The sequence below is a fragment of the Rhamphochromis sp. 'chilingali' genome (assembly GCF_963969265.1).
Source record: "Rhamphochromis sp. 'chilingali' genome assembly, chromosome: 20".
Lineage (NCBI taxonomy): Eukaryota > Metazoa > Chordata > Actinopteri > Cichliformes > Cichlidae > Rhamphochromis > Rhamphochromis sp. 'chilingali'.
In genome coordinates, this window is record NC_137947.1 from 912791 (window position 1) to 940707 (window position 27917).

The following is a 27917-nucleotide window of genomic DNA, read 5'->3' on the forward strand; positions in this document are numbered from 1 at the left end:
ATGAGGCCTCGGTTAAAGTTTGTTCATTTCAGGGTGGCCTCCACTCCTGTGGAATGCAGCCACTGGGAGCTGTGTGTGGAGCTGGGTGAGGAACGCCAGGATGTGCAAATCAGCAAATCAGGAACTGTTTATACTGTGAGTATTAAAGCACATCTGTTCTCGTTCATTCTTGCTGTACTAGAAAGCTGAGAAAAGGACAAACCTAAGTATGTCTGTGAAGGTTCTCAGTCATCCAGGTCATCGTAGTCAAAGGAGCTTGCAAGGAAAGCGTCTGGACTTCTTTTCACTTTAGAGGAGTGAAAGAAGCCATCTACGTCCACTGTGAGCGACCATCTTTGAACAGAGGCGGGGTTTACGACACAAACTGTCTGCCATCTATAATCCAGTTTTGAGATTCCTCCCCAGACGCCTTAACACCCACTCACATCCTGGGCCATCTGACCTCAGGAAATCAAATGATAAGGTGGGGCCAGGTTTCACAATGAACACACCCGAAACTCTGGCTGATTGGGACCCACGCCCAGTTTCACACCTTGGCTCAGCCGATTAGAGGATCATCAGGGGGTCCTTTTGTCCCTCTGTGGGGGGAAACTCCCACAGAGGGACCCGCCCCTCCCTGAGCCTGGTTCTGCTGGAGGTTTCTTCCTGTTAAAAGGGAGTTTTTCCTTCTCACTGTCGCCAAAGTGCTGCTCATAGGGGGTCATATGATTGTTGGGTTTTTCTTTGTATGTATTATTGTAGGATCTACCTTACAAAGCAGCTTGAGGTGACTGTTGTTGTGATTTGGTGCTGTATAAATAAAACTGAAGTGAATTGTGAGCATACACAGAAGTGTTAAACAGACGGGCAGGTCTGGCCTGTTCCAGTTCCTGATTTAGCCTTCTGTAAAAAGGTGATACCTGTCTTGATGATATAACGTTATAAGCTTTCACTGTTTTCTGTTCCTTTATAATTTTACTAACTTGTTGACTCTTGTTTGTGAAGAATAATAATGTGTGGTGTGCCTTTTTACTTACAAATATGTACAAAGAACACTGAAGACATTCACTTTCAGTTTGAGTTCAGAACAGTTGGCAGGAGGCTCCATCTGTACTGTAAGTGCAGTGATAGAGGAAACCCAAAATCGCACAGTCCACTATCAACAGCACTTGGTGAGGAAAAGCTCAGACAGAAGCTGCCATCTGCTGTGACTGGTTGGCTGAGAGGGGAACTGATGGGTACAATTTATCACACGCAGCAGCGGTGTGTATAGACCTGGGGAGGGAAGTCCTCCAGTCTGAGCCCACAGCAGCATTACTGAGAGCTGGATCACATGACCCTGATCCATGGTGACTCCTAACGAGGCTTTATGAAAAAGGAACGTCCATCCATCCATCCATCTTCATCCACGTTATCCGAGGCCAGGTCGCGGGGGCAGCAGCCTAAGCAAAGAGGCCCAGACCTCCCTCTCCCCAGCCACCTCCTCCAGCTTATCCGGGGGAATACCAAGGCGTTCCCAGGCCAGCCGAGAGATATAATCTCTCCAGCGTGTCTTGGGTCTGCCCCGGGGCCTCCTCCCGGTGGGACATGCCTGGAACACCTCACCCAGGAGGCGCCCAGGGGGCATCCTTGTCAGATGCCCGAACCACCTCAGCTGGCTCCTTTCGATGTGGAGCAGCAGCTGCTCTACTCTGAGCCCCTCCCGGATGGCCGAACTTCTCACCCTATCTCTAAGGGAGAGGCCAGCCACCCTTCGGAGGAAGCTCATTTCTGCCGCTTGTATCCGCGATCTCGTTCTTTCGGTCACTACCCACAGCTCGTGGCCATAGGTGAGGGTAGGGACATAGATCGACCGGTAAATTGAGAGCTTCGCGTTTACACTCAGCTCCCTCTTCACCACGACGGACCGGTGCAGCGTCCGCATTACTGCAGCTGCAGCCCCAATCCGTCTGTCGATCTCCGGCTCCCTTCTCCCATCACTCGCGAACAAGACCCCGAGATACTTGAACTCCTCCACTTGGGGCAGGAACTCATCCCCGACCCTGAGTGGGCACTCCACCCTTTTCCGGCTGAGAACCACGGCCTCAGATTTGGAGGTGCTGATCCTCATTCCCGCTGCTTCACACTCGGCTGCGAACCGTTCCAGTGCGAGCTGGAGGCCCTCACCCGATGAAGCCAACAGAACCACATCATCCGCAAAAATCAGAGATGAGATTCTGAGGCCACCAAAGCGAAAGCCCTCCACCACTTGGCTGCGCCTAGAAATCCTGTCCATAAAAATTATGAACAGAACCGGAGACAAAGGGCAGCCCTGGTGGAGCCCATCACCCACCGGGAACGAGTCCGACTTATTGCCGGCAATGCGAACCAAGCTCTTGCAACGGTTGTATAGGGATCGAATGGCCCGTAGCAATGGGCCAGACACCCCATACTCCCGCAACACCCACAGGACACCCCGAGGGACACGGTCGAATGCCTTCTCCAAGTCCACAAAACACATGTAGACTGGTTGGGCAAACTCCCATGCACCCTCAAGTATCCTGGAGAGGATAAAGAGCTGGTCCAGGACGAAAACTGCATTGTTCCTCCTGTATCCGAGGTTCGACTAGCGGACGAACTCTCGTTTCCAGCACCCTGGCATAGACTTTCCCAGGGAGGCTGAGGAGTGTGATCCCCCTGTAGTTGGAACACACCCTCCGGTCCCCTTTCTTGAAGATGGGGACCACCACCCCGGTCTGCCAGTCCACAGGTACTGCCCCTGATCTCCACGCAACATTGCAGAGGCGTGTCAACCAGGACAGCCCTACAACGTCCAGAGCCTTCAGGAACTCGGGGCGGACCTCATCAACACCAGGGGCTCTGCCACCAAGGAGTTGTTTAACTGCCTCAGTGACCTCGCCCCCGGAAATTGGCGGGTCATTCCCCTCATCCCCAGACTCTGCTTCCTCCTCGGAAGACGTGTCAGTGGGATTCAATCAATCAATCAATCAAAGCTTTATTTGTCACAAGCAGGTGACAATGGGACCCCCCCCCCCCCCCCCCCCCGACCTTGCACGCATAACACAGACATCACATGGGGTTACAAGTCGGAGATCGGTAGCATTACAGAAAAGAACACTGAAATGTACACAACAACGGGAGGGTACAAGAGGAAAAAAAGAGACCTCCACTCATGCTGTGCTTCCATGGTAGGACAGCACGAGAACAGGAAACAAAAAAACTCCTCTGCACAAAAAAAGCACATGAATGGCCACAGCACAACATTGTGAAAGACATGACAAGCCACAGGGTTGGGTAGGGGATATCATAACACAATAAACACAGTGTGCACATCTGATCTGGGACTGCTGCAATCTTTCGACTGCACCGCCAGCTGACCCGATGTCCACATCATGGGGGAGGTAAGCATCGAAGGCGTTAGAAGGGGAGGGGGGATGAGTGAGTGATTATCAGTGTAAGTGTGTGTGTGTGTGTGTGCGCGTGTCCATAGTTCAGCTGAGACAGTGTCCTTCGCCCTATCAGGCTAAGTAAACAGTCCTCCAGCCAATCCAGGTGGCCTTGCATGGGATGGGAAGAATAGTCATCACACAGTCGTTTTCAGGGAGTGATTGTTCGGCTCCAGCCTTGGGCCTGCAGCTGGCGCCGTGGTGGTGTCCGCATTACGATGTTGATTTTGTTGATTTTTCATGCAAGCAGCCCAGGAGAATTTCAAACTGCTCTTTAACACTCTGACACTGGTCTCTCAATCTCCCGTTGGAGAGCCGCGAGCCTCCCCATGATGGTATCAAACTTCTGTTCCATGGTGTTGTCATTCTTTTGATTCTGAGACCTCACAACTGCAGTGATCCGTTCCGCGATGTGTTCCAACTTTCAGCCCGCCGCCTCTCACCAGGGGCAACTCCAGACTGAGACAGAGTCCAGCCCCTCTCCAGGAGACTGGTTCCAGAGCCCAAGCCATGCGTAGAGGTGAGCCCGACTATATCTAGCCGGTACCTCTCAACCTCACGCACGAACTCAGGCTCCTTCCCCACCAGAGAGGTGACATTCCATGTCCCTATTGCCAGTCTTGGCAGCCGGGGGTCAGTCCGCCAGGGCCTCCGCGCCTGGCCGCCACCCGGCACACAATGCACCCGACCTCTATGGCGCCTCCTGCAGGTGGTGGGCCTGTGAGAGGATGGGCCCATGTCTCCTCTTCGGGCTGTGCCCGGCCGGGCCCCATGGACTAAGGCCCGGCCACCAGATGCTCGCCTTCGGGCACCCTCCGACTGTCTCCAGGGCGGGGCCCCGGTAACCCTATCCTGGGCAGGGTAAACTGTTCCCTCGATGTTCTCTTCATAAGGGTCTTCTGAATCGCTCTTTGTCTGGTCCCTCACCCAGGACCAATTTGCCATGGGAGACCCTACCAGGGGGCAAAAGCCCCCAGACAACATAGCCCCTGGGATCCCTGGGACACACAAACCCCTTCATCACGATAAGGTAGCGATTCAAGGAGGAAAAAGGAACGTTTTAAGCTTAATATTGTGACCTTTTCACAGTTTCGCCCGGTTCGTAGATTGCTCAGGCCTCCAGAAAGAACACCGGCGACTCAGTAGTCAATTCCCAACACTTTTATTAATCCACACTCATTGATCACACCTATTGATTACACCTTCTAGAAGGGAGATGTACAGGACCCCGGAACTCCTCTGCAGATCTCAACTCCTTTGTCTGTTACATGCAGTTTTGTATCAGTGACCCCCCTTCTAAACCCTCTACAAGGTGCCATAAAACTAAGTACTATGTTTACATACTTTCGTGTGTGTGTGTGTGTGTGTGTGTGTGTGTGTGTGTGTGTGTGTGTGTGCGAGCCTGTGAATGCCTACATGTGCGCGTTCCCGCGTGCCTATATGAGTGCTCGTGTGTGACTGTGTGCGCATACCTGTGTGTATGTGTGAGTGCACATGAGTGAGTGTGCGTGTGGATGTGTGTGCGTGACAGTTAAAACACTGTGGGGGTAGGTGACTCCCTAGAGGTCATAAAAACCCATCTCCCTTCCAGACCACAGTTATCCAGTTACAAATGTTGAGACCCCCACCCAAACATCCTCTGGGGAATTTCCACTCAGTGGGGAAGGGGTCTCCTACAATCTACTCCTAAGTTCACAACACAATGAGCCCTTTATTATATTAAGGGCAGTGTCAGTGTCTCTACAATAGTTCTACATTCTATGATAACACATTTCTAAACTCTAAATCAGCTAAACATTCTACAATATCAAGACTAGAGATGGTGTCAGTCTCATCAGTCCACACTGGGAATTCCACGGTGGGTCTGATTAAATGTTATCGCTAGTTAAAGTCCTCGGCTTAGCAGACCTCTAACTCAGCTTGGCTACAGAGCTGGGGTTGTCCTCTTAGTGATGAGGTGAGATGTCCCAGTTTAGGGTTGGGTTTGTTTGTTCATCTAGATTTAAAAAACAAACTATTTTTCCTGGCTTTCCACTCCACCTTACAAAATATCTGCTTTTAATGCACATTTAAAAATTATATCAAGGAGTCAAACTTCTGCTCTTTTTCAGAGTATCCAGTATGCAGTGAGGAAGTAATACTGGTAACATGATAACTGACCTCTGTGGCAGCAAAGTTTATCTACACTGTGTCAGGAGACAGAAACAGAGCATAGAAAAAAGTGCTTTTGCAAATGGGAGTAAATGGGTGAACGAGGCAAGTTACAACGAGTAGAAACGAGCTAAATAAGAAGCAGTACGTTCACACAGCAGGTCGAAAATAATCACTACTTTAAATTCAGTTACTTGACCTTTTACATAGAAACGGAGCCATGGGGTGGCAAGCAGGGGAAAGGGTGTATCTAATAAAATGGCAGGTGAGTGTATTTGACTGCAGATTAAGTTTAATATGAATTTAAAGATTAGTTAATAGGAATTCAAGCCAGAATTTGTCTTGATTGGAAAGCTATTGGTGATCATCAGAAGTCCCGATTCATTCAGATAATAAAACAACAGTGTGAGCATTGTGTGATGTGAAAGAGTGGCTCTCCAGTTAGACTGTGTTAACTGTGTCTGCAGGTGGAGATAGATGGAGCGAAGGTGGAAGTTTGGGGAGCGTTGAATCTGGCCTCCCCATTGCTGCCACTCACAGTCAACGGCACACACAGAATGCTACAGGTAACACACAGCTAAGTGTTGGTAAAGAGACCTCAAACGGATTGGAGCCATGGTGATATGGTGGAAAAGTGGTAAAACCAAAATGTCTGTCCATGTGGTGCAGCTTTTATCAGTGCACTCAGTTACTTCATGCCTCATTCCTGCCTGACCCTCTGAAGACGCAGCAAGTTTTTTTAAATAGTTTTTAAACTGGGGGACACCGGCGTCTTGGCAGAACAAATTTAGAACAGAAATGTGCTAAACTCACCAGTAACAATAAAATAATGAAAGATGTCAGCTGTAATACAGATAACGTATTCTCTCTTTTTTATAGTGCCTTTCCAGAGATGCTGCAGGAGGGATTGTCCTACAGTACCTGGGCACCTTGGTAAGACTGAATAATTCAAAATGTAGGCTAGTGGCTGTATGTATGTATGTATGATCAGAAGAACTTTCCATGTTATTGATATATTGCAGTGCCAAACATCCCACTGTTCCCCATACGTTTCTTTTTCTTGTAAATATATATAGTTTAAGGTTCGAGTTCTGTCCAAGCTGGCTGCAGAGTTGAACTCCTACATGCCAGAAAAAGCTTCAGAGGACACGAGCAGCATCCTGCGTTCACCGATGCCGGGAACAGTTGTGGCTGTATCTGTCAAACCTGGAGATACGGTAACACATTCCAATATGTACACATCGTTTAAATGCTGTTTAATGAGTTCATAGTTCATAATGGGGAAAAGCCTGTTGTAGTTGACATGTTGCTGGTAAGACTGTGCAGATGTGCAGAAATGATTAAGATTCAACATTATTTTAATTCTTAAGCATAGAATCAAAGTTTAAGTTGGTGAGTTTTTGAATGCATGCTGCAGCCTGTGAGTGTATTTTGACATTTCATGTTCTTATATATTCATAGATTAGAGTCACTGAATGTTGTTGGGCGTTATTTTAAATGTATGGGGTTTTTTTCTCCCTCTGCAATCACACCAAACAGTTTTACTCCAAAACTAGACTGTTTTATCTGTTTAATCCATGTTTTTATCTTCAGTTCACTCACATTACTCTGTCAGGTTCTCATAATTGTCCATGTTAACATTATTCATATTCCTCAGAAACTGGCGATGCTGCCCATCTTTCACTACCAGCGTAATGCTTAAATGAGGTCAAGCACCCTGTGTATGAATGGGTGAATGAGGCATGTTGTATAAAGAGCTTTGACTGCTCAGGTAAAGTAGAAAAACACTATAAAACCAGGTGAGCCAGGAGATTGAGCCTATCAGTGAAAAGAAAGGAAAACCATTATTTTTGCAGTTAACAAAATGCCATCAGTTTGTCACAAGAAACATTTGGAGTCTACGTGCTGCCAGTCTCTTTTCAACAGGGCTGTCGCTCCTCGTAGATGGCAGCCTGAGCTTCAAATAAATCTCTTGAATATGCGCATGTTGACAAATGGTGCACGGAAGGCAGCAGGAGTAGCTTTTAGTCATCCCTTCTTAAACATTTACATTTACAGTTAAGCCATTGCTTTTACACACTCTGTTTTTTTTAGGTTGCAGAAGGTCAGGAGATTTGTGTAATTGAAGCCATGAAGATGCAGAACAGTTTGACTGCTGTCAAGCAAGCAAAGGTAACAGGAAATGTGACAGTTACTCCCATCACTAGATTTCAGTAGTATTATCTAGGTCGGGGGGTCAAACTCCGGTCCTCAAACGCTGGTTTCTTCAAACTTCTCCATGGTTCCTGCTGCAACACACCTAAATAAAATTAATATGTGATTAGCAAGACTCTACAGTGACCTGACTGCATGCTGAGGAGGCAACCCCTAACCCTACTCAAGTAAATTTAAATATATATATATAAGTAAATGTTTTTAGAAAAATGTACTTCTAAAAGTTTGTTTATTGCACTCATGAGCTGCTGTAACATGAATCAAATGGCTGAACTGCCACCTCAGCATTCAGTCAAGTTCTAGTCCAGACAGACATCGGCCCTGAAAGACTGGAGTGTGACATCCGCAATCCAGAGCATAGAGTTTAAGTGGTGTGTTTGTAAAACTGTAAATGCATTATTTAAAGTTTGTGTTTAACTGCACGTGTGTCCTTACAGGTTAAGAGTGTCCACTGTAAGCCGGGCGAGACTGTGGGGGAAGGAGACCTGCTTGTGGAGCTGGAATAAAACATGATCTGTTCCCTTTGACATGTGACTTGTGTGAACTGGGACAGATGGAGTTGAACTGTGTCACAATGTTGGTGTGGGTGCTCACACAGTTGTCTTGTGTCTTTGATTCAGCTGACTGTTCCAATTACTCTGTTGTACTTAGGTTTTACTGCTTAATAGATATTGTTGTTGGTAGGCCAAACATTGAAATTTGGATGAACTGACTGAGAAAAATAAACAAACTTTTCCAAATAAAATAACTTTCAGTTTTTGTTTTTCTTCACACACAACAGTTGCCTCAAGGCACTTTATATTGTAAGGTAAAGACCCAAGAATAATACAGAGAAAACCCAACAATCACATTTTCCACTTTGAGCAAGCACTTTGGCGACGGTGGAAAGGAGAAACTCCCTTTTAACAGGAAGAAACCTTTGGCAGAGCCAAGCTCAGGGTGGGGCGGGGCCATCTGCCATGATTGGTTGGGTGTGAGCAGGACAACGACACGCTGTGGAAGAGAGGCAAAGATTAATAATTAACAGAGTGGTGTATACAGTACACAGTAAGTGAAATAGAAACACAAACTGGGATTTGATTCAATAGAAGAGGAACCTGGAACCTAAGCTAAGGGTTGTTTCCCATTCTAATTAAATACCCCAGGACCCACAGAGAAGCCTGCATCTGTATGCAATGACACAGTACGATGAGCTCTTTAAGATAAAAGTGACAGTAGTCCAGCCTGGAAAGCATGCTAGCAAGCTAGGAAGCATGTATAATGTAAACAGAATTGGTCCTAGCACTGAACCCTGTGGAACTCCATAATTAACCTCAGTGTGTGAAGAGGACTCTCCATTTACATGCACAAACTGGAGTCTATTAGATAGATATGATACAAACCACTGCAGCACAGTACCTGTAATACCTACAGCATGTTCTAATCGCTCTAATAGGATATTATGGTCGACAGTATCGAACGCTGCACTGAGGTCTAGCAGGACAAGCACAGAGATGAGTCCACTGTCAGAGGCCATAAGAAGATCATTTGTAACCTTCACTAAAGCTGTTTCTGTGCTGTGATGAGCTCTGAAACCTGACTGAAACTCTTCAAATTCCTGCATTCCTTGTAGGGGGTGACGGATTACTTCTATGAAACAGTCGTGTAAGATCACTTGGTGATGGTGGAAGAGAAACATACATCTCAAACAATTTTTATGTTGTAGATCTAAACATTTCTGAGTGCAATAATTGTAGTTGATGACCTTTGGTTTGTGTCCAAAGATATAACAATACCCTGCCTTTCCAAAAACAAGGTTAATAGCTCTTTGTGAATCACTTTTAGATACTCATCTAAATTGTGTTTTTCTACTATGTGTGTTTCCTTTTTTTTAAGGAGACACTGCAGAGTATGCTGAGTCATGCTAGGGTTCCAGCTAATAACTGTTAATCATCTTAGTGTAGAAAATGTTGTTTATCAAACTGCATTATCTTTGTTTGCTTTTAATGTAACGAAATAAAAGGTAACATCAGAAGTCTGTTGCTCTGGTAACGAACAGAAACCTTGTTTCTCTCATTTCAAGGTTAACAACCTCTGAATTTTCATCACTCATGGTCTCAGGGAGGTCTAAAGTTGTTTGTAGTGTCTGAACATGTTCAGGTAAGTAAATACAACAAAAAGCTCTGAAACCTGTGGCAAAAGTGAGGAACCTTAAAGGCCGGTGGCCTCTAAAGGCCTCTATGCAAACCAAGATGTGAAGGATGTCGTTTTCAGTGGGAGAAACGTTTCGTCGCTCATCCAGGAGACTTCTTCAGTCTCAGCTGACTGCAGGTTTCCAACCTTATAAACAGCACATTTGCACAATGACTGCAGCTCCACTGACTAACAATGGACTACCATTCACAGCTTTCTGAGTACATAGTACATAGTGAGTACATTAAAGTACTCTTAAGGTTAAGAGGGGGGACAAAGTAGACAATTGTTTTGAGTGATGTACTCAGAAAGCTGTGTTTCTGTTTCCAGCAGACATAACCTTTGGCAATGTGCAACAATCAGAGTAAACGGTTGAGGACGTCTGGAAACAAACACAGAGCCGTTTCCTTGTTGAGAATATTGACCATTAAAGTTTCTATGAGTCGAGGTTAGACGCGTGATTATCCTCTTATTGGGGAAAATGTCTTTGTCCAGAACCACGTGGGAACATGAAATGGATCATTTTCTGCTGTAACCCACAAACTAAACGGTAATGTACCCACACCCATCTTTCACTTTTTCACTACAGTAAAACATCACAAGTCTGGTTATTTGAAACAATCACTGGATCCGCTCTCGACGCTGCCTTGGCACCTGAAGTTGTTCTTGGGGAAGCAGAACAAAGAGGGTCGCTGGGCAGCCATGTTGAAAATCAGCATTGTCCCCTTGCAGCAAGAAGGTCTAATTTCCTGGCCGGCTTGGCCGTTTCTTTGTCATGTTTACGTGTTCTCCTTATGCCTGTGCTATATTGTTATAATAAGGTCCAACAGGTCACAGCCTCTAACACATAGGTGTCAAACTCTGGCCCGCGGGCCAAATTTGGCCCGCAGCCTAATTACATTTGGCCCGCGAAGCCATACCAAATTACTATTAGAGCTGGCCTGCTGGTATTATACAGCTAATATATATATTGTTTAGTATTAAGCTTGGCTTGTTCCATATTCAGTTTTTCAGCAAAACGTGTCCATAAGAAGAGATTCATTCTTATATCTGGAGGAAGATTTTTTTTTTTCAATAAATATTAACGTCAGCCCGCGACTTTGTTCCAGTTTTGAATTTTGGCCCACTGTGTATTTGAGTTTGACACCCCTGCTCTAACAGCTCTGCAGTGTTTTATGGGGACAAACCTTGCTAACGCCTAATGTTTTGCCCAGAACCAGAGCCAGCAATTGTGTTTCAGTAAATAAAATTTACTGGCATCTGCTTCCCATAAAGGGACACAAATAATATTTCACATTCACACATCTGGACATTTCAGAATGGTCAGTTAACCTAACATGCATGATTTTAGACTGAGTGAACCCATGTAGGCATGTAAGGAAGAGGACTCCCTTAATATCATTATTTGTATTATAATTTGTACAGCACTTTATTTAGATTTAAACATAGGTTTGCACATCAGTAACATTTGCACACAAGAGGTTTAATTATTTATTGAATATTTATTGAGTATTTTAATGATTAGCAGGTAGCCTTTTGTTCCGGCTCCTGCACGGCTGCTCCTCATCAAGAAATGTGGTGGTTGTCTGTGAGGAGGAAAGCATTGTTACTGGGAGCAAATAAGGCCTACTATGAAGGAGAACTAATGCAAATGTGCGTGCAAAGTCTAACGCACTGCAAAGAAGTAGCTGCTGAGATGAGATTACTCACCTGTCTTTCCTGTGTCCTCTCCAGGATGTTGGGGCAAATGTTTCCCGGGGTCCAAACACCATTTAAAAGTTCCGGGAGAGGCAAAGGGAATCTTTGTGCATGGGGTTTTTGGTGTTTCTTGAATAAATATTAAATATTTATTTAATAAAATGGTGTATCGTAGAATGTTGGTGGAACGTTAGAATTGGAAAACTCACCTGACATCGTTTAGGCCACTTAGAACACACAGGAGGACTTCTTCCTATGTTCTGAACCTTTCAGTCGTCAGCTACTATAAGACGCTTGAATTTACAATATCTTTCTTATCTCAAGAGTAATCTCTGACAACTTATGATAACAAACATGCTGGAGTTCAGACTGAACTGCTCTTAAGTTTTAACCCCCCCAAAATAGAACATCCATATTAGCATCCATGTTCCTTCTTCAACGATGAAAAGTAACTTTCTGTTTAAATGACACCATCGCAGATTCAGCCCATTTCCCAGGTCGTAAAAACCAAGAACTCTATTTTTGTAGAAACAGGTACTTTTAATATCTAAAAACAAAGAGAAAACATATGCGCTCTCCACCTGAAAGTAAAGAAATGGTTGTTTTGTAAAGACAGCGTGGAACAGCAAAAACCTGTCACAATGGGTTTGATATCTATGGCAACAATGTTTGCATGAACAGAATAAATAGTGACAGTTTTTTAACCTGGAAATTTAGTGTTTTATGATGTATATTTCACCATAATGTATAAACAGGTGTTGTACTAGTGCTTAGTTGCACAGACATTCTGGCACCAAGTTAATTCCAGGGGGTTCACATGAACTGACTTCATATTTGGCAGACTGTTTGTCAGCGTCATGCACAGCATGGTCGTACACATAAAAACATCAGTTACAGAATCCCAGAGCTGATGAGGACAGGGGGGTGTGGCCTGATGAGTCCAACTTATCAGTCAGTTCATCGAATGAATCGTTCAGGATTTGCAGTCTTGTAGTGTATTTGTTCCAACCCTTTTAAGCTGTTTGCATTTTTGTAAATGATGGTAATTTAATGAAAAAGAGCTAGTTAACTTAAAATAGTGACCAGCTGACATACTTCTAATTTATAGTTTGCATATTTTGATGTAGCATAGAGACTTCAGCTGCTTCTTCTTATCATCGGTTTTTGTCTGCAAAATGACTCCACCTACAGTGTAACGTGCACACACACATATGCACACAACATGATATGACAGATTTTGCCTTCCAGGGAAATGATGTCCAGCTTTGCACAACAGATATGAACTGCAGTTCCACTCTCATTCCTGTCCACTCTGTACTGAGTATACTGAAGTTGTCAGAGAGCTGCAAATATGCCACAGCATGTGTCCCACAGAGGAGGGTTAGGGTCTGTGTGTCTGCTGGTGTCCACTTGGTAAGTGTGGAGTGTTCTCAACAATCCCCTTCCGTGCATTGTCTCCTGGAGATCTTTGCATTTGTGCTTTACTGTAGTTTATCCCAGGGAAACATGATTTCTCAGGCAGTCAATCATTGCCCGTCTCGGTGTTGACTGATAATGTCCCGAGTCCATTTGATCATAGTCTCAGGAGATCGATAGAGAAAGATCAGTTTGGAGTAAAGTTCCTCTTCTAACTCCAGTTCCCCTGTCTCACGCACCTGAAACACACAGACGTTTAGTCGACATGGATTTTAAAGAATCGCAGCTCCAGACACGACTGTGTGTTTTTGTAGTTTCAATGTGTATGTGTGCGTTTAGCAATTTGGAAATACTAACTTTAATTATTCTCTGTTATTGGTGAGTCTACATTAAATGCATGTGTGTTATTATACATGCAGCGCACACTTACCAAGAAGATATCAGTGCAGAGCTTGAGAATGCGGTCCACACAGGGCAGCTCCTCAAACATGATGGAGTGGGAGATCTCACTGAAGAAGCCACGGACAAACTTCCCAATGACTAAGACCACAGACACATACAGCCCCATGATACTGAAAAGAAGGGGGAAAATTACATTACATTATATTTTATTTATATCTATCTATCTATCTATATTCATTCATTCAGTGGTCCCCGTGGTAATCGGAGCACTAGGTGCAGTGACCTCCAAGCTAGGCGAGTGGCTCCAGCAGATCCCGGGAACAACATCGGAGATCTCTGTCCAGAAGAGCGCAGTCCTGGGAACAGCTAAGATACTGCGCAGGACCCTCAAGCTCCCAGGCCTCTGGTAGAGGACCCGAGCTTGAAGGATAAACCGCCTGCAGAGGCGCGAGGGGAATTTTTTTAATGTATTTATTTTTATTACATGTTTACACTGAAGTCAGCTAGTAAAAGAAACCAAACTTTAACTTATAACAGCATTTTAGTTTCCTGAATGCAATTATAACGTCTTAACAGCTCTATAGAGATCAAGCACCTTTTTTGTAAAGCAGCACTGCGAGTAAACAGAAAGAGACTCACAGTTATATCGAGATTATTTGGTCTTAATGACAACTCAGATTACACCTTTAAACATTCATTCACACAGTGCTGTTTTCGTCACATCTTTAAGGACTTTGTCTGCCCGCATACAGTTATGAAACACTAATTAACCTCACGTGCATGTCTTTGGATTGTGAAAGCTAGAGAACCCCAAGGAACCCCCACAAGCATTAGGAGAACATACAAAGGCTGCACAGCGATGAGCCTGCTCGCTGTGAGGCAACACACAGTAGCACCTCGTTAGAGCACTTCACACTGCAGGCTTACATAAAGCATTTAAAGCCTGTTCCTGCTGGAGGTTTCTTCCTGTTAAAAGGGAGTTTTTGCTTCCCACTGTTGCCAAGGTGTTTGCTCATTGGGGGTTCATATGATTGTTGGGTTTGCTCTGTTTCCTTTGTATTATTGTAAGGTTTACCTTACAATATAAACAGGCAATCATTGTTGTGATTTAGTGCTATAAAAAAATTGAACTGAACTGTTTCAGTTGCATGAATGTTTTTGCTGACTGATGCCCAGAACTCCTACATTCGTAGTTGTGTTTCTTACCCGTATCCTGCCAGAAAGCCCAGGCTGGGAGGACTGACTTTGTCACTGAATATGACCATGGGTAGTACACCACACTGTGAGGAGTCACAGTTCGCAATAGCAATGTCCCACCACTCCTGGTTCCCACTGCTATTTAGTGACAGGGTTATATCCATGTATCCAGCTTCATTACCTATAAGACAACAATCTGTTTCTCAATATCACATATGTTAAGGAGTAAAATATCTGGATGCTGACATCGAGCCTGTGACTGTTTTATTTTGCCTAGTGTTTGAGGTATACTCCAAATACTCCAAATTTGGGGATTTTGAGTTGGAGCATGGATGGAAAGCCTGTGACCCACAGATGTAGATTTGCTACAACTCTGTGAGGGATTTGCAGTTTTTTACTGAACTGTTGTGATGATTTATCAAAGGATCTTTGTTCCACATACTCACTCCTGTGACTGTAATGCTGTGATATTTTACATTAGTCCTTACTAACCACCAGTGTTGGTCAAGTTACTTGAAAAAAGTAATCAAAACTAATTACTGATTACTTACCCAAAAAGGTAATCCCGTTACTTTACTGATTACTTATTTTCAAAAGTAATTAATTACTTAGTTACTTAGTTACTTTTTAAAAACAGGATTTACAAGCTGAAGAGGTGATAAAGCGATAGATCTTTCAGCCCAATTCTACTTTTTCTGCATAATCCATCATACAAAATGTAATCAAATGGAAAAGTATCTTTTTAAAACTTGTTTTATTAGATTTAATCTTTTAACTTTATGCATCAAGCAAAGATTTAATTATCTGCAACATTCACTGACTGGAAGAAATTAGTTTAACATTTAAACCTATTTTCTGCACATTCCAGCTCATAAAATAAAATATTTTGTGTGTTTACACTCAGTCTTTCAAATAGATGCAAGTAAAACACAGCAGAAAATAAATAAAGTCAAAGACTCAGCGGTCCTGTTGCTCTATTTTCACCTGTAAAGCAGGAGTGGGGCAGGCGGAGGGTTACCCTGGTGCAGGTGTGCCGCGGTCAGTGGAAGAATCCGCGAGTTTCTCTGTGAGTTTCCCATTACGTCGTAGCTACTCGGTGCTTGTTGGAAGTTTAGGGGTTTTTTCGCTGTAAAAAGAAGTTTTCTTCCCACGCACAGCGGACGCTAATGTTTTTGTCACTTTTTATGGAATCAAACTCAAAGTAAGGTCAGTACTTCCACGCTTTAAACGCTGCACGCTCATACTCTCTCCACACTCGATATATGATCCATTGTTGATCTGCACACAGCTGTTGTCACCAACGTCGCACTCGCTTACGTCACTGTCGTGAGACATTCTCACAGAAAAATCACAGTTTTAGTAACGCAGTAACGCAGCGTTCCTACGGGAAAGTAACGGTAATCTAATTACCGTTTTTGCAATAGTAATCCCTTACTTTACTCATTACTTGAAAAAAGTAATCGGATTATAGTAACGCGTTACTGCCCATCTCTGCTAACCACTGGCTCAGGTCATGATGAGTCGGCATTAGACGTCCTGCATGTTGTGGGGCAAATACTTGTTTGCTGCTTTGTACATTATTTGTGCAGCTCCAAGGTCGACCGAGTCTTTAAGTTTAGGAGTATTTCTTTTAATAAAAAGTGTATTTGATGGTTTATGCATGTTGAGCGCATACTGGATTTGTGTTTTATAAGCATTTCCCCAGATATCACACAGAAGGTCATGCAAGCAGGTATGATTGAACAATATAGAATATATGATGTTTGCAGTCTTTGACTTTAAAAAGAATTTGCAAGAGACTTTGATGTTTTGGCTTTAATACGATCACTGCGGGACATCCGGAGTAGTTTGTGATGCATCATGACCAAGAGATTTGATTATAGATTTTCTACGGTGTCTTTCATTGTTTTCTAGTAGTAGAATCTGTATGATCCTGAAATATTATGAATTTTGTTTTACTCAGATTCATTGTTATTATATTATCTCATAGCGTTATAGTTTAAAACCTGGTCTTCAGCTTATTGCATTTTCTACTTCATTCAGATGCTTCCACAACACACTAAGCAATACTACTTTCAATGTCTTTGAAATTGGAGAGATGTCATTAATGTGCATTAATGTGACTCCTCCACGCCCGTATGTGTGTAGTTTGTTAAGTACGGGTTTTTGATCGACTGTATCAAATGCTTTTTTAAGCTGTAAGAACACTCCCACAGCATATTCTTTGTTTTTGGCAGGAGTGTATCTACAAACATATTGAGATCATGTGTTGTGGTTATGTTGGTTCTAAAGCCACAGTGTTGCATACAAAACATTGTTTTTTGTGACGCAAACTATTTGTTCCAGTATCTTAGAGGAGTGCAGATGTTCATCTCCAGCGTTGTATATCAGCACAACCTTTCCAGGGAATAAACCGTTTGCAGTGCAGGTAAATGTTTTCACCTTATGTCCAGTGATGTCTTTGACTAAATCCATATCAAAGCCATCATAACCCATTGATCTCTTAAACTTAAATGATGTCACTATAGCAGTAATTTCATCTTCATCTGTTGCCTTTATAAATATGGAGTTTGCTACACTAGTTACAAAGAGTTTCTGCAGGTTTGTTGGCCATGACAGGACGAACATTAAGAACAAAACCATTCAAATCTTTCACAATAAGCTGTCACTGATCATTGTGTTTGCTATTGGGGAGTTTTTTAATTTATTTTATTGACAATAATATTAATACTTCCAGTGCGTTTTTCTTATTATTGTAACGTAAAAATCTAACGTTGTAACCTGTTTTGCAGTTTTTTTATTATTCATGTCAGTTATTCTCATGTATCTTATAGATTTTTTCAGCTCCGGTCGTTCCTTTCTTTAACTGTTTCATATACACTAGGTATTTTTTCTTACATGCACTCAGTATCCCATTTGAGTGCATCTACTTCCGGTGCTGCTCCGAGCTGGCAGCCAGTATCAGCAGCTCCCACCACCAAATTTCCCCTTGTGGGACAATTAAAGGATTCTTCTCTGTTCTACCTGTTAGGTGAGTGACTTTGTGCTTCTTGTTCAAACTATGCTGTATCATACATATATCTTAGTACTATATAGTAATAATTTGTGGAAATTTTCCTAAATAAATAATTGTTCACTAACGTAATCATTATAATATAAAATCTGTAAACCTTCGTGCAGCTGACCGACTGGCTTGGCCTCAGCTCCATTGGGGGCACGGATGTACTTAGGAAACATACTGGGAACAAGCCTGGAAGAAATACAAGACAGCGCCTGTTAAAAGAAGCACTATTCATGTTTTTCATTAATGTAAACACTTTTATTAACATAAACATCGCTCCAGAGAGAAAACCTACACTGGCTCAGTGCGGTTGCCAACCAGCAATGAAGCCAAGTCTGCTCTGACTGGGTTCCCAGGTTCCAGGTCGATGGAATGCTTATCAAAGGCATGTTCCACTGTTCCACCCTTACCCAGGTCCCTGAGAGGAAGGAAAGCAGAACAGTTACAGCCTCAGTGACACGTCAGCAGAGCTCAAAAAGTCTGAGAGCCTTTATGTTCACAACATGTGTTTCACTCTATCTGATAGAATGCTTTCATTGTAACCCATTTTTATTATTTACTTTATGAATTACTTTGTTTATAAAAGCTAGATCTTGTGTGAAAAAGTGAGTGTCTATCAGACAACGATAAACTTGTCAGGATCAGATTCACCCACCCATCGGGTGGATATTACACATCTTGGCCTAAACACCTCACCTAGGAGGCATCCTAGTCAGATGTCTGAACCACCTCACAGGAGGACCAGTAACACTGATGACTGAGCCCTGTCAGCCTCTATGAAAAGCTTGTATCTGTTGCTTGTGTCCGCACTGTTGTTCTTTCAGTTACTACAGGACTGTAGGTGAGAACAGGAATGCAGATCAAATATGAAATCAACAGCTTATCACAGATGTGCAGAGATGATCCCACACTGCAGGCCAATCCACGACTGATGGTGTTTGTGTGCGTTTTTCTATCAACAAAATCTCCACCACCGCCGGCGGAAATGAGCCTCACTCTTTAGAGATGGCTGTAGACCAGGGGTCCCCAATCCCAGTCCACGAGGGCCGGTGTCCCTGCAGGTTGTAGTTGTGTCCTTGATCCATCACAGCTGATTTAAATGGATAAATGACCTTCTCAACATGTCTTCAGTTCTCCAGAGGCTGGTAATGAACTAATCATGGGATTCAGGTGTGTTGACCCAGGGTGAGATCTAAAACCTGCAGGGACACCGGCCCTCGTGGACTGGGATTGGGGACCCCTGCTGTAGACAATAACTGTTGTACCTCTCTAACAAGCATGTACTCGAATGTTGCTTAGATGAAGAATATTGTTTGATATTGTTTTACCTCTGAAAATTCCAGGACAGGCGAAGTGTGAGGTCAACAGGACCGAGTAACTCTTTAATGACTTCCTGCCTGCTCGGGGGACTGATCCTCCAAACAGATCCAGAACTACCCTCAATCATGGCTGTCACAATGTCCTCATAACTGTAGAGAATGATGAACTGCATGGCGACCTACACGCAAAGGAAGAAGAAAGTTTTAATGACAAATCAACCAAAACAAAAACAACAGGGAGAAAATGATCAAAGTTTCAGAGTACACAGCGAGCCGGGGATGGAGCAGACGGAGTATAAACGGTCTGTCTACCCGGTATTTAGTGCTATTACATGCTGGATGTGAAATTATTTTCAATTCATGCTCTTAACACAACACAGGTGTGTGATTACACAGTGAAACAGGACAGAGGCACACTGAGTGTCACAGAACAAGCAGAGATAAATCGATGTGAGCACAGAACAGCTACAAATGCAGATACTGTAACACTGCAGTACACTGAGGTAAACCAAACGGAAACCAATACGCACAGCATTGTCTTCAAAGTCTTTGGCGAGTTGGTCATATTCATCCTCTGAAAAGGGCTTGATGTACTGCTGCTGCACACTCATGGTAAACAGGGGCTGGAAACAGAAGAAGAACACGGCTGATCCCAGTTTGGAGTCAGAGTCGAATTTTACTTCTATAGCACCAAATCACAACAACAGTCAACATGCTCAATATTAAAAAGGGAAGGAGGATGAAAAGGTAAGGACCCTACAGCAGCCACACAGCCCCGTGGGAGCAAGCATTTTGTGACACTGGGAAGGAAAAACCATCAGCCACTGTGACTGGTTAGAGGTTGCCTGTCCTGTAACCATATCCAGAGAGGCGTTTCATTCGGGGTTGGCTACCTTCCAAACTCCACGTTAATCCCTCATCACAATCAGCACAGTCTTAAAATGTGCCAAATAGCAGTTTATGTTCTTAGTGTTCTGCTTTCTGTTGTCTGTTAATACAAGACCAAGCAAACGTATGAAATCATCCCTGTATACTGTCTGCGTATGTGTTTGACAGATAAACAATAAATTAAATTAATCATTTATTAACATTAATTTGGAGCAATTTTATCAATACCCAAGAAACAACTTTGAAGATTGTGTTACCTCATATCCACCCAGCTTGACAGTTACTGTGACGTCAATGGGATGGTTGACCACACCCACGACAGATCGGACCAATGAAATGAAGAGAAGGGGAAACCAGATGATGCAGATCAAGAAGAAGATAATAAGTCCACCCATGCCATATTTCACTATCTTCTTTTTCTTCTGCCCTTTAGGCTGTGGGTATTTCTGAGGGCAAAGAGATTGTTTTTACTAAAAAAAATAGATTTTCTTAACTTACTTCTTAAAAATACAACTTATTGTCCTCCCGATCTCATTAACCACGAGTTAGAAAACAGGACAAAAAAACTGCTTATGAGGAGCCATCCAGTAAACTCGGAAACGCCAAGCAGGTTCAGATAAGAATACTCTGAAACACAATAGCACTAAATCATGTTTAATATAAAAAAAGACTCATTCGTGAGCATTTTTTCCCCGCCTGTCCCATTTGGTTCTTTAGCCGTCAGAATTGTTGTCTGAAGACCAACAAGGAGACCCGATGGATTTACTTTGCCAAATGGATCATCGTGGCATTGCCGTATTGGTCCATTTGATCGACCTTTGTTTTTATTATATTTTATTTTCAGATGTTACAGACGGGACAGACATGAGTGAGGGATAGGAAAGGGAGAAAGAAAGAGGAAGGAAAAGAAAAACAGAAGGGGAGAGGGACAGTGAGAGAGGGAAACAAATCTCCTGGATCACCTGTTGAGAGAAGAAGAAGAGAAAACAAGCAAAAAAAACAAAGCAACATACTAAACACAACACCATCGCATTAATCTAGCTAAGTGTAAACAGCAGTAAATACTGAATATTGAATGTTGTTGTGCAGCACGCAGGACAGACAGCGCACAATGTGCTTTGAAGTAGCAGCCAAGTAAGGTGTGATTTAAGTCTACGAGCAGTGAACACGCGTGTGCACACCTGTGTGCATCAGCGCGCTGGTATTCAAAAGGTTTCCACGTGTAATGGTCGTGAGCATTTTTTTAATGAACTTTGACTTTGTTGCGCTCGTATCTTTCATACCTTTTCTGTCTCACGGCTGCATTTGATGATGAAAATGTTGGCATAAATATCCTCCACACACATCCAGTTTGACAGAGACAATGTGGTATCGGTCCAAACCCAATCCATCACTGCTCGGAGCTCCACCAAGAACGGCACCAGGCGAAACCTACAAACACGCAGTCAGCTTTGACTCCTGACCCATTTCACATACATTTATCACACTTGATCTCAAACATACATGACGTACATGGTGTGTCTTTCCTTTGCAAGAAGACTAATAATGTTAAGCTGGACTTATGAAGAGCTTATGCTTCTCACTCAAGAGGGACGGGCTTCCTCCTTTTTGAAGTCCACATATGTTGGCTGTAGCATCCCTTGGGTATGTAGGGTTAATTGTTGTAGGCAAGTAATGATTTTCTTCCTGTCGCTGCTTGCGGGGCATCATCTTCTCTTGTCACTGAGAAGTGTGGTGATTTTAATCTGACGGTTGAGCTTGAAACAACAGTGGGTCAAGGGGAAATGCCCCTTCCCTTTGGGTAGTACACTAACACTTTGACCTTTACTCAGGGACGTGATAGTTTACTTTTCCTGAATGGTGCGGTTGGATGGATAAGGCCGCTGCAACTTTCAGGTGCAGCTGTTCTGCTTTTGGCTGTAAGGCATTCATTCTTGTTGCTGTGTCTGTGATGACGTCCACTATGGGCAGCCATAGTGGAGATGTGGCAAAATCTGAGCCATTTGGACAGGAAGCTTTTCTGGTTTGGTCAGGTCTCTATCTCACATGCTTCTCAGTAACTTATCCTAGCTGTCTCTAGCTGTAGTGTCTCCCTGTTATGGTCCCCACTCACACCTGTTCACTTAAATAGGTGACATGATGGTGGGTTGAGGTTGGCCAGTGACGGTAATGACACTCAAGTGGCGACTCACATGATTAATAGTGGACTTAAATAACTGGGAGTTTCTGTCAGATGTTTTAGAACTGAAGAAGCTCTTGGTCAAGAAGGGAAACATCTTCACAAATGTAAAATAAGTCCACGAGCTTTCTTTGAAATAACTCGAAACTACCAAGAGTGACTAAGAACCTACAGATATCTGCAATACGCTGCATGGAGAGAGCAAAGACAAACACAGAGAAGCTCACACTTTCTTTGTGTACATACCCTTGGAAGAGAAACAGATTGAGGTGGTTGTATTTCTTGGTAAGGAAGTTGCCAAGGATACAAGTGGGGTACCCACAGCGGATCTGATAAGCTGATAAGCCAAAGTAAATGCACTTGACAAAGTACCAGAGCTGTGCCACAAAGTTTTGGTTGAACATCCTAAGACAAGACGAGAGAAAGAACATAACACTTAGCTCATAAACCAGTTTATACAGTCAGCAAAACAGCTTGCAAAGTGCAAAATAATGCAAATTGTGACTTCAGAGAGTGACTGCACAAATTTGACATTCATTGCCAAAGTACCAGAGGAATATTGTAGTCTGGACAGGCGGCTCAGACAAAGTAGGTCTGCTATAACAACAGTTGCTGACAAAAGATGCCTTTGTCAGGAGACGCAAAAGCACCTGTGAGACAGTGACAATGTTTGGTCTTGGGTTGCTGTGAGCTCAGGGACAGGCCACCTCGCAGCTATTGATGAAACTACACAGTTGTATCAGTGCTCCCCCAACAATGACTCAAAAAGCACAAACACAACGTTAACCATGATTTGAATTTGATTTAAAGAAGCATGCAAAAAAGAAACATCTTGCATTTTTGGGGAAATTTTACGGGACTTTTTTTCCATATCATTGTGAGACTTGCATAACAATAATTCGAATTTAACAATCCCCAAAACCAAGAGTCACAGGACAAATAACAACAAATGCTAGTAATTCAAAATCTTAAAAAACACAATTTAGACAAAAAGGCTATTAAAAAATATCCAACTGAATATTCACTCTTTATGTCAAGGTGTTCAGGTTCTGTTTCGTCATGACCCATTTCACTGAAATCTCTGGTTGCACTTCCAGTACCGACAGCCAGGAGAGATTTCCTGATCTGCATGCACAATATCCTTGAGAATATGCTTACCTCAAGTTGCTCTCTGTTGCAGATATTGGAGTGTGAATTTTACATAGGAAGCATTAAGCATGGAAACAAGCACTCATGAGAATGAGGCTGTATGTATGAAGTGCTTTGAGTTCTCAGGCAGAGTAGGAAAGCACTCTATAAGCACCGGTCCATTCGATGTGTGTGATTGATCAGAAGTAGAAGAATTATAAAATGACCATCAATGGCCTCAGTCTGGAGCTTCATGCCAGATCTTGGCTGAAGGAACGAGTCTGATTACAGGAGAAGCTTGTTGATGATCTGAAGCCAGTTGGGACTACAGTCATGAACACCATTACTAACACACTATGCCTACTGGACCCAATCTTGCAGCGTGTGTCCCGCCAGCCACAACTTTGAATTATTATTCTAAGTTGTGAACATTGCATCACTGATGCCAAACCTGAAACTTTTACACAGTTCTTTTGTATTTGGGCGACCTCAGCATTAGCAATATGCACCAAACTGTCTAACACAAACACATATACTTGGGGGTCTGTTTGCTCTGCGTGAGAGTCCTGGAGCATTTCCAGTGCTGTCCGTGCTCCATCCATGGAGAGAATCTGAGAGTCATTTTGAGGATTTTGTGCAGAGCAGGCCTCCAATGCTACGAAAGACCCAACTAGACTGGGAGCAGAATGAAAGACTGCTGCCTTATTCCACATAATCAACTCTCAGAGGCTTTTTGGTGGGTACCTTGTGCCCAGCTGTCCCCCTTCCCTTTTCTCTCACTAGCCTGCTCTGACAGTGTGCATCAGCCAGTTTAAGCATGTTAACTCCTCTGACATGCGCTTGCTTTCTTTCATTCGTCTCTGAAAAATGTGCTTGCAGAAGACAATGATTTCATGTCTTCAATTTTTGGAAGCAGTGACACGCTGTACATGCCTAACGCTACTGGTTTGTTAATTACTTAAAACAGAAATGTTAATGTAGGCAGCAATCCTTAACTGTCAGGCTTTGGTGCTGTGAATTGTGCCTGAGTCCAAATGAACCAGGCCCAGCGCTTCACCTGTGCCATGACACACAGCAATCACACACGTAAAGCAAAGGGATACAAGTTTGTACACCTTTAAAGTCACTCACGCCACAAATCTTAAAGACAAAGAGAACAGCCGGGAACAGTCCAACACTTTCACCTGCAGCCTCTGTGACCCGTCTGACCGCTGTCAGAAACAAGTAACCCTGATCAAACACGTGCAGAGCTGCTTTCTTAGATCTTATTTTCTACGTTATTCTGAATTTCTTGTATAAATCAGCTGGAAAACCATCTGGGGTCACTGTTTCAGAGTCCAGATCTCACTTCCTATTTCTTCCAATAATTTTCTTTGAGGCTCTTTTTTTAATACTTTGTCTCTTTTGTAGCACTTTTTAGTTTTAGAAACATGACTTATATTTCCCATTAAAAAGTCTGTTTCCCACTGCAGGGTGGTAAGCTCAGAGCAGAGAGAGTCTGGCTGGCAGACGGGTGGGTGGTTTATCCAGGCTTCCCTGGATGAGCCCATGTAAACTCTGGCCACAGGAGGCGTCCATGTGGCTGCAGCCGCCTGCTTCAAGGTTTAACATGTTGCGTACTCAGAGATGCTCTGCAGTATTCCTTGGTTGTAGCAATCGCCTTTTTGCATTGCTGCTAGCTTCCCATGAGCTTGAAGCAGTAAATGGTTCTTCTATAGAGCTCCTCCACTCAAACTGAACACTCAAAGCACTTTTCACTGCAAACCTTATTTCCACATAAGGCTTGTAGTGCTTCTAGGCCTAAGCACACACACCTCACACTTCCATGGATGCGTTGGGACAACTCGGGGTTTTGTACCGAGGACACACTGACATGCCGAGTGCAGCAGTCAGTAATTTGATCCCTGACTGGTAGATGTTTGCTTTGAAGATCAAAACGGGGGATGGTTATGTCTGGGTATATTAATCAAGTCGAGGAGGCCATTTATGTAAACAGAAAGATCCTCTCTGAAAGAAGGAGGGTACAACTGTCACCCTCTTATAAGGCAGCCGTTCCCCAACTCTCTGTGAATATTACAATTTAATATTAACGACCATAAAACCCGACCTCGCGGCCTGTTGTTAGTCAGTTTGGGTCATTGTGCAAATGTACAGTTTATAAGGTTGGAAAACCTCGAAGGCAGTCGAGACTCGAACTGTCACTGAAAACAGTCCAGATGAACAGAATCAACTTCCTAAGATTCAGCAGATCATCTTCACCATGTCTGCATACCTACATGCATGTAGTTGCAGCTTGAGCATGGAAATGGCTGATTATATATTTGTGTTAATAAACAGCTCAACAGGTGCAGCTAATTAAAGCATGCACTTGTTAGAGGCTGGTCAACAATCATCCATTACTCCTCCAAGGAGTTGTTTTTGTTAAAGCAGGACTCAGATCATTATCGATGTCATAATTTATCACAAATAATACAGTAAATGCAAGACATCACCTTTCAGTGACAGCGGGCAGGATAAAGAACATCCAAAGATGAATCCCAAAAACAAGGATCACCTGGAGAGAAAGAACAATAGGACAGCAAAACAAGAAATGTCATTAAAATAATATAAAATAGTTAGAATTGTGAAAAACAACAGCAGAGATGAGCAGTGAGTGGCTCCACAGATGCCATCCTAACAAATATTACAGAAGCACTAAATGACATAAGAAGAAAAAATCTTTTCTGACGCAACCTACGAGTGATTTTAGGATTTAAAAGATGCAACGTTTTAGGAAGAAAAAAGATTCAAATCAATTTTATGTAAAAGAGTCTTTCAACAAACAAGAGACCAGACAGAAGATATATGACACAATCACGTTCACAAAAACTGAAAATCATACCCAACTGTAAAAGTGTCTAATCTCCCATTCAAGATCAGCCTCTGGTGCACATCCAGGTAGAGACTGACTGACCTGCTGACCACTCCCTGACTGCTCTGACCACTGTGCACTTTTCATGCCAGACTCTGCACAGAGAGCAAAGACAAACTTCTATTTCAAACCTACCTCGAATTATTGTTTTGGGTCACGAGAGCTGGATCGCTGCATACGACCCAGAGTCCACAACTTCCAAGCGTTTGGAAGCATGGAAACTAAGACTAGGAGCAAACGTGTCATTTTTTTCCAGCATTCCCTAATGGGAATTGGTTTAACGTGGAATTTTACTATAACAGCCTCTGGGAGAGACCGACCGAGGTGCTGACTGCTGACCCTTTCTCCTGTGGCCCGTGTGAGGGTTTATGTGCTGTGGTTGACTCTCCAGGGTGGGTGTGGTCACTGAAAGGTTCAACCTGGCACATCTGATCGGCGTAAAGCTCGTTCTGTTTTTGCTGTAGCCACGACAGCCTCGCTGCCTCGTTGTAGGGATACAGGTGTAAAGGGCGACCACGATATTGAAGCCGTTTCCTGTCATGAATCCTTCTGTGGTGCAGTTGTAAGAGAACAATCAATGAAGAGGAGACGAAGCATTTAACTTGGTAATGCCCTGTGTCCTGCCACAGTTACTGCAGTTACCCTTGACTGGGTCAGTCGGTGCATCTTTTCCTACTGTGGTGATGTACTAGTTTTTCATCACGATTGAGCAGATAAAGGCAGATCCAGGTAAGGTAAAAGATGTAGCTGAATGACCATAATCAACTAATAAAGTTCAAAGTTTAGGATTTGCTCATTTTTAATCACCGGTTCATTCAAGGTTACAGCAAGATTTCTGCTCCAATCGCCTGCATTCAGCAGCTGGCAGTCCTTCAGCACTCTCACGGAGAGCACAGCCACACACCTCCCTGTGGGCCTTTCTGGCTCTCCACCCTCCTCTATGATGCCACTCTGAAGCACTAGTACAGGAGGATACAGGCAGCTTCTACGGAGTAAACTAACAATAGCACCCTACAGAGAGGATGACTCTGAATGGGAGAAAGATCACATTTAAATCAGTTTTATTAAAATAGTTTCTTGTTTTTTGTGGACTGTTCCTCTGAACTTGGATCACCCCGTGAAGCTATGTGAATAATTAATGATAAGAATTTTATTATGTGAACAGAACCTGGAAGATGAGTTTTCCCGTGACAGCCTTGCGCAGGTATAGCGCTCGGTCAATGATCATAGTGCTGAACTGGATGAGCAGCATCACCAGGAAAGCTTCCGGCACCTGGTCTTCTGACAGCGTGGACGCTATATCAGCTGCTGCACTGTGTTTCTGAAGAAACAGGACAAAAGTAATGAGAAGGCTTTCCTCTTTTACGTGGTTTAAAGATTATCTTCCAAACATGACATGTACTTTTATAGTTAAGACATTTACTATTATTCAGCTTCAGTTTCAACAGTGTGTTTGTGTTCTTTGATGAAACTTAAGCATTGTTACAAATAAAGGCTTTGGAGTAATAAAGGCAAAAATGGGACAAATATAAATACTTACCACAAATAAAACACAGTCTGGCTAATTTACTTACATACCTTTGGACACCATGACAACAAACTAAAGGTCAGACTGTTGTTACATGTTGAGATCACCGTTAGGAACAATGAGGCATACAGAGGGCGCTGTTAGTCGGCCTATTCAGTTCCAGCTGTGTGGCAGATGTTTGGGGTTTGTCTTTTATGTATCCAGGCAAACATCTCACTGAGGTTAAAA

The 27917-nt window shown here is 43.3% G+C and overlaps 2 protein-coding genes across 5 annotated transcripts in view; one reads left to right on the forward strand and one right to left on the reverse strand.

Moving 5' to 3' along the window:
* pcca (propionyl-CoA carboxylase subunit alpha) overlaps positions 1-8538 on the forward strand; it is a 37785-nt gene extending 29247 nt beyond the window's left edge. The window contains exons 18-23 of the mRNA XM_080868461.1: positions 33-135; positions 6044-6142; positions 6456-6509; positions 6653-6793; positions 7671-7748; positions 8228-8538. Coding sequence (XP_080724587.1) covers positions 33-135; positions 6044-6142; positions 6456-6509; positions 6653-6793; positions 7671-7748; positions 8228-8296 — 544 coding nt within the window. The 3' untranslated portion in view covers positions 8297-8538. The remainder of the gene's footprint in view (positions 1-32; positions 136-6043; positions 6143-6455; positions 6510-6652; positions 6794-7670; positions 7749-8227) is intronic.
* A 3641-nt stretch (positions 8539-12179) lies between these two features.
* piezo1 (piezo type mechanosensitive ion channel component 1 (Er blood group)) overlaps positions 12180-27917 on the reverse strand; it is a 97582-nt gene continuing 81844 nt past the window's right edge. For all 4 annotated transcript variants that reach the window (XM_080869218.1, XM_080869217.1, XM_080869216.1 and 1 more), the window contains exons 43-54: positions 27330-27482; positions 25743-25804; positions 22369-22527; positions 21227-21374; positions 20201-20389; positions 19586-19678; positions 19065-19234; positions 18032-18154; positions 17846-17925; positions 14685-14856; positions 13507-13648; positions 12180-13315 (exon numbers count right to left, since the gene is read on the reverse strand). In XM_080869218.1, the coding sequence (XP_080725344.1) occupies positions 13187-13315; positions 13507-13648; positions 14685-14856; positions 17846-17925; positions 18032-18154; positions 19065-19234; positions 19586-19678; positions 20201-20389; positions 21227-21374; positions 22369-22527; positions 25743-25804; positions 27330-27482 (1620 nt within the window). In that variant the 3' untranslated portion in view covers positions 12180-13186. The remainder of the gene's footprint in view (positions 13316-13506; positions 13649-14684; positions 14857-17845; positions 17926-18031; positions 18155-19064; positions 19235-19585; positions 19679-20200; positions 20390-21226; positions 21375-22368; positions 22528-25742; positions 25805-27329; positions 27483-27917) is intronic.